The sequence below is a fragment of the Miniopterus natalensis genome, chromosome X, assembly GCF_054644295.1.
Source record: "Miniopterus natalensis isolate mMinNat1 chromosome X, mMinNat1.hap1, whole genome shotgun sequence".
NCBI lineage: Eukaryota > Metazoa > Chordata > Mammalia > Chiroptera > Miniopteridae > Miniopterus > Miniopterus natalensis.
Window position 1 is genome coordinate 27,600,143 of NC_142103.1, and position 6,492 is coordinate 27,606,634.

Genomic DNA, 6,492 nt, shown 5'->3' on the forward strand with positions numbered 1-6,492 from the left:
GAAGTGAAGAGACTTGGCCAAGGTCATAAAATCAAAAAGTGGCACCACAAAATTCAAACCCACAATGCACTGCAGTGGGGAAAACAAATATGGCCCGCATTCTAAACTGTCTCCTTTCTATCCGCCATAGCTGTATCTTCTTCCCATGGCTTGCATCCAGCATCATGCACCACTCATGCTTTTAGGCTACTGTGCCTTAGTTCTCTTCCTCAGCCTAGGATACCTGCCCTCACTCTTCCACTTAATGAGAGTCTGCTCATTGGTTAAGGATCAAGTCAGATGCCCCTCTTTGAAGAAAAATTTTGGCTGCTCCCTGTCCTTGGTGGAATACATAGCTCTTGTCTTTCTGCTCTGGCCTCAATTATACATTTTATTTTGCCTTCCAGTATAGATTAGCTTATTGTTGACCTGACTCCCCCACTAGATTCCCAAGCCCTTGAGGGCAGACACCAATTCCTATTCACCTCAAGCTCCACGGTGATTTACCCACAGTTATGCAGTAGATGATCAATATATGTTTTTGAGCAGACTGAAAGACTGGCTCAGGTATGCTCTGAATGAATGGACAAATGTGGGGCTGGATCCTGGGATGGTCACAGAGGCTGTCCACCTGGACTAGTCTGGCCAGGAGAGTCTGGAATCCCCTGGGTTTACTTTACTAGGCTGTAAATGCAGGAGGGACATCATAGGGTACAGGATATAACAGCTTAAGGCCAACTCCAGGCCCATCCTGTGGTCTTCACTTTGGAACTCAACTTAAGGGGCCATGCTGTCTGGGATTGTTTAATAACAACTTGGCATTCACGGAAGAAAAGCCTTTCCCACCTCCCAATGCACATGGGATTGGTACCACCATACCACGTGATATGATTCTGGCTGGCCTGAGAGTGTCCTGCAGGAGCCTTTGCTCTGTGGAGACAGGTGTGTGTTCAGGCAGCATATTTTTTATTTATTTTATTTTATTGAGGCCACCATTCTATGGATGCTTGACCACTTTATCTCATTGGATTTTATTAATCTTCACAACAACATTTTGGGGGAGATCTATTGTCATTTTATTTTATTTTATTTTAAATATATATTTATTGATTTCAGAGAGAGGAAAGGAGAGGGAGAGAGAGAGAGACAGAAACATCAATGATGAGAGAGTCATCGATCAAGCCCACAACCGGGCATGTGCCCTGACCGGGAATTGAACCCTAATTGCCTGGATCCCAGGTTGATGCTCAACCACTGAGCCACGCCTGGCTGGGCTATTGTCCTTATTTTATAGCTGAAGAAACTGAGACTTGAAAGGTCACACAACTAAGTAAGTGTAGAGGCAGAATTCAGTCTTAGGTCAGTCTGTTCCAAAGACTAGCATCTTAACAGAAAAAAGTGGACTCTCCTCTCCACCATTAAGTAGAAAAAACTAGATTCATAAAATAATGAATTAGATATTTAAGGTAAGATATTTATAAATTACTCACCTTTAATCCCTGAAAATGATTGGCAAAAATGGCAAAAAAAAAAAAAAAAAAAAAATCAGGGATGGAAAAGTACAATTAATTCCTCTATCAAATATTTGCCCAAATTCCCTCATGTAAACCCCCTGACACACACAGTATGAGGATGTCTAGAGATCCTTTCATCCTGTTTGCTCATTTTATAACTCAGATGGAGGAGGCTCCAAGATGTAAATGAATTTCTTAAGGTCACAAAGGAATTGATAACAGAACTGGCACTTAGAATGATGATTTGCCAAATTCTAGCCCAGTTTTCTTTCTGCTAAGTTAGCCTGCCTTATGCAGCTAGTCAATACATGTTTATAGGTTACTTAGGAAAATGTGGGAAGGAAGTGAAACATTATTGCACTCTGAGATAGAAGAGGGAACAGACATTTCCCTCGCCACCCAACTTTAGTTAGGTGCAGGTAAAAATTGGGGGAAAGGTCCTCTGGGAGGACAGCTGGAGAATGTTGGGGGGCCCTGTGGCTTTGGGAGCCTGAGTGCAGCTACCTCCTGCTTGGGGTGGGGGAGGGGTCCCTTTTGGCTCTGGAGAGAGGTAGTGGCTGCCAGGACCCCAGAAGTGCTCCAGAGGGATGTAAGAAATGGGCCTCTTGAGCCTTTGCTCCTGGCCAGTTCTCAGCTAGAGGGTCTCAGGCAGAGGGGCCCTCTCAGTCTCCTTCTGGTTAAGAGGGTGAGGAGATGGGGCTTAAAGCAAACCTGAAATGTGGGGTGGGGAAGGAGTGATGGCACAGTAGCGGAGGCTGAGCCTCCACCCCCCTCCACCAAGGGGGAGAGTGAGAGTGTGGGAGTGTGTTGTAAAATGAGATTGTGGGATCATGGATGGAGCAGGAGTAAGAAGCCAGAGAGTGATTCTGGAAGAAGGAGCCCTTCAAGGCAGGTTCTGGGTGCAGTAGCCCAGGGAAGGCTGCAGTGGGCTCCTGGCAGTGCCTGGCTTCTCTCCCTCCCTCTGGGCCTCAGCCTGGGGGACTCTTTTGTCCCTACTGAGTAGGCCACCAACTGCTAGCATAATTAGGGCCCCAATACCTCTCTCCCCTCAAGACCACACAGCCCAGGGTTCTGTATGAAACATCTGGGTCTGCAGTTCCTACCAGGCTTCCTGTCAATCTAGATGTGAATCCCTAGCCTGGTCATCTACCCCCTCCTGCCTCCTCCTCTCTCCTTCCTACTCATGCATCTGTGCTCCTTCTCCTCCACACACCATCCCCACTGAAGCATACCCTGTCCTCTCAGCTCAGCAGAGCCCCTATTTCCTTCGTTACAAACTCTCTCAGGTTCTCAGGTCTGCACTGAGCATTAATTTCTTCTTGAGCACTGCTTCTTCCCTTTAGTATAATAGTTCTGAACCAGAGGCAATTCTGTTTGCCTCTTCCCAGGACATATGGCAATGTCTGAAAATATTTTTTGTTGTTATAGCTGGATAGGTCACAGCTGGTACTACTGGCATCTTCCAAGTAGAGGCCAAAATACTGCTAAATATCCTACGATGCACAGGACAGGCACTAGAACAAAGAATTTTCTGTCCCAAAATGTCAATAGTGTAAAGGTTGAGACCCCCTGGTCTGTCATATAGCTACAGGTCTACAAAGTTTGACATGGAAATTGCTAGGTGTGGAGCTTTTTGGTGCTGAATTTCTAGGAACATCTCCTCTTCCTGTTCCTCATTCTGGAGAGGGGGATGGGGCATTGCCATGAAATAGCTACAACATAGGCAAGAATCTACAGAAAGACAATAGAGGGAGACTCCCACTCATCAAATTTCTACCAATTTTTGGAGAAAGTACCAGACCACAACTTTTGAATGCCTTGCTGCTTCTACGAGATAGTGCCATTTTTCAGAAAGAGAATAGCAACTTATTATTCTAGCAATTTATCAATTATGAATTTTTATGTGGTTCAAGTTGAATGTAATAGGTTTTGGAGCCCTCTTTCTCTAATTTTATTTTCTTCAATCTTAAACCTTCTTTGAATATTAGAATATTCAGTGTGTCAGCAAAACACTGTAGAGGTGACTCTTTCCAGAAGAACTAGCTGCCTTTGTTTTAATTCTTTCTTAAGAGGGTGCATATTTCTCAGAGTAGCTTGTTTCCTTAAAGCTGAATTTCTTGGGGCTCTCTTTCTAACTAAGCACTAAAAGTGCTTACCAGCAGATTAATGGTCAGTCTAACCTCTCCTCCCCCCAACTCTTGCCAGTTTCTTCCGTCCGCACCCAGTTGTCTCCAGCATGGGGGAACCAAACCACTCTCCCGGGAAGGAGCTTCAGCACTGGACGCGAGCAGAGACTCCTGGAAAGAAAAGCTGGCATTCCCAGGCCTACGCTCTTGGGGCCATTTCCAATTTTATGTCTACTTTTCTGACCTTTCCTATCTATAAGGTTGTGTTCCGGCAACAGATCCATGCTGTGGCGGTGTCAGAGGCTATGCGACAGCTTTGGCATGAAGGCCCCCAATACTTCTACCGGGGAATCTACCCGCCTCTTCTCTCCAAGACGTTGCAAGGGACTCTACTATTTGGGACTTATGATAGCCTGCTGTGCTCTCTCTCCCCTGATGGGCCACACTCCCTGGGACACCGCTGGGCTGCAGGGCTCATGTCTGGTGTGGTGGAGGCTGTGGCACTCAGCCCCTTTGAAAGGGTGCAAAATGTGCTCCAGGATGGTCGCAAGCAAGCTCGCTTCCCTAGCACCTTCAGCATTCTCAAGGAATTCAACTCTTATGGGTTTTGGGGGCGGCTGTCCCTGGGCTACTATCGTGGTTTCTGGCCTGTCCTTCTCAGGAACAGCCTGGGGAGTGCTCTGTATTTCTCCTTCAAGGACCCCATCCAGGATGGCTTGGCAAAGCAAGGCCTACCCCACTGGGTCCCTGCCTTGGTGTCTGGGAGTGTCAATGGAACGATCACCTGCCTAGTTCTCTATCCTCTGATTGTGCTAGTTGCCAATATGCAGTCCCATATTGGCTGGCAGAGCATGCCCAGCCTGTGGGCATCTGCCCAGGACATGTGGGACACTCGGGGCCGAAAGGTGTTCCTGATGTACCGTGGAGGCTCCCTCGTCATCCTAAGGTCTAGTGTGACATGGGGCCTCACTACTGCTATCCATGACTTCCTTCAGAGGAGGTCTCATTCCAGGAAAGAGCTGAAAGACTGACTAGCTGCAGGAAGTGTGGCCATAACTTTGTTATTCTAAGCCTTCTCGAATTGGTCTAAATAGCTTACTTCTTTGGCTTGGTTACCTAACACAGTCATTCTTTAGCATCTTTGAACTAGAGAAGTTCCCAACCACTAACCAGTTGGGCATAGACAAAGCCCAGCATGATTTGTTAGTCAAAAAGAGAAAGTCACTCCTTTCTATCCACAGCTTCAACAGCCTCAGACCCAGGAAGCCTTTAAATAACTTATAACCCAGATGAAATGCCATTCCTTTAAGGAATTCTTTGATAATAAGAGGAAACTTTAAAAGAGCTTTAATTAAGCACTGTGAGTTTCGAAACTCCGGTTGTCCTCTGGACCAAACTGAGTGGAGGACCAGGAACTCTAATTTCAAAGAACTAAGCTTGACTCTTAGGTGTAGATTGTATAGAACTTCTCAGATGGCCACATTTTCATGACATTGTTCACTATGCCTACCACTACTACTCTCACTTCTCACAGCTGTGGGTTCTAGCTTCAGGGTGGCAGCTGTAGTTGGAAATCCTAAATTAGACTTGCTTCAGGTGCCACAAGAACTGCTAGGCTGGAGGTGGGAGTGGGGAGAGTTGTGGTCCCTGGATGGATAGAAAGAATAGACTTTGAGGGAAGAGATTTAGTTGCATGTAAAATAGAAATAAAATCACTATAGATTACTTGAAGTTGTCTGCTGGGACATTTTTGATAGCAAAACAATGACATTGCCTAGAAACCACTTTAGTTTCCCTAAGAAATCTGGAACTGAAATGACTACATCTCTTCACAGATCATTGCATATTTTATTGCTATAGATATAGTTACTGTGATATAAATTAAAGATCAGAAATCTTAGCTTGTAGTTCAGAGCCATTTAAAATATGGTACTCCTATAACTTTCAGCATTTCATCAAATGACTCTCACTTACATAGATTTCATATACCAGCCAAACTGGACTATAGTTTTCTCCCCCAAAATGCCCCAGACTTTCCCATGGCCATGCTTTGGCCCACACTTAATTCTTTTCACCTCCAGTGCTCCTTTTCCACCTTCCAGTCTGCCAAAATCCTTCCAGAATCTCAAAGCCCAGTTTAGAGTCCACCTTCTCTGTGGAACCTCTCTGATTACCCACAACTGAATGTGGTGGTAGTCTCTGGTGATAACACTTCATACATGGCACTGATTCCATTATGTCACTGATCTCATGCGGCCCTGTGTTCTTATTGTTCTTCAGTACCTCTTACTAGACTGTAAAATTCTTTTAAAGCAGGGATTCTTGTATACATTTTTAAATTTCCTATTGTGCCTAGGTGCTCAATAATGTTGGCTGAATTATTGAATTGATCATCAAGCTGTGATATGGTCTTTATCCTCAGGGTGCTGTCTCTTGTACATGAAGATAATGTTACCGACTCACCGTCAGCAAGACACATACCTTTGGGGTGTGATTTTGTTTTATTAGTAGATTTAGCTTTGTGTTAATGATAATGATGCTGCTGCTGATAATAAAATTACTTTCAACTGAAACATTTGACCAGTTTGTTATTGATGGCGTTTTGGCTATTAGCAACACTATAGGAACTGAAATTTCACCAAGAAACATATTGCTTAACTGTCTCATTCATTTCAACTGGAATTTTGAGGATTTCCAAGATGACATATGTTGCAGTTTCCCCCTCATAGTTATAATAACCTTCGCTTGCACATCCTCACCTAACCGAACTTGTCATTTGTAATGACCTGATTGTAGATCCTTGTAGTGAGAATTCCTCACTGAATATCATAAAAATTAAAGACACCACTGTAGGTGATATGAGATCAGAGAGC

At 44.6% G+C, this 6,492-nt stretch overlaps 1 protein-coding gene across 1 annotated transcript; it reads left to right on the forward strand.

The window, feature by feature from the left end:
- The first annotated feature begins 3,375 nt into the window (after window positions 1-3,375).
- On the forward strand, window positions 3,376-6,202 carry SLC25A53 (solute carrier family 25 member 53). The gene has a single exon (XM_016213016.2). It carries the CDS (start codon window positions 3,730-3,732, stop codon window positions 4,648-4,650), a length of 921 nt encoding a protein of 306 aa, XP_016068502.1. The 5' UTR covers window positions 3,376-3,729; the 3' UTR covers window positions 4,651-6,202.
- The last annotated feature ends 290 nt before the right edge of the window (window positions 6,203-6,492 follow it).

Coding starts and splice junctions, on each gene's coding strand:
- SLC25A53 (XM_016213016.2), top strand. CDS start 3,730: ATGGGGGAACCAAACCACTCTCCCGGGAAGGAGCTTCAGCACTGGACG.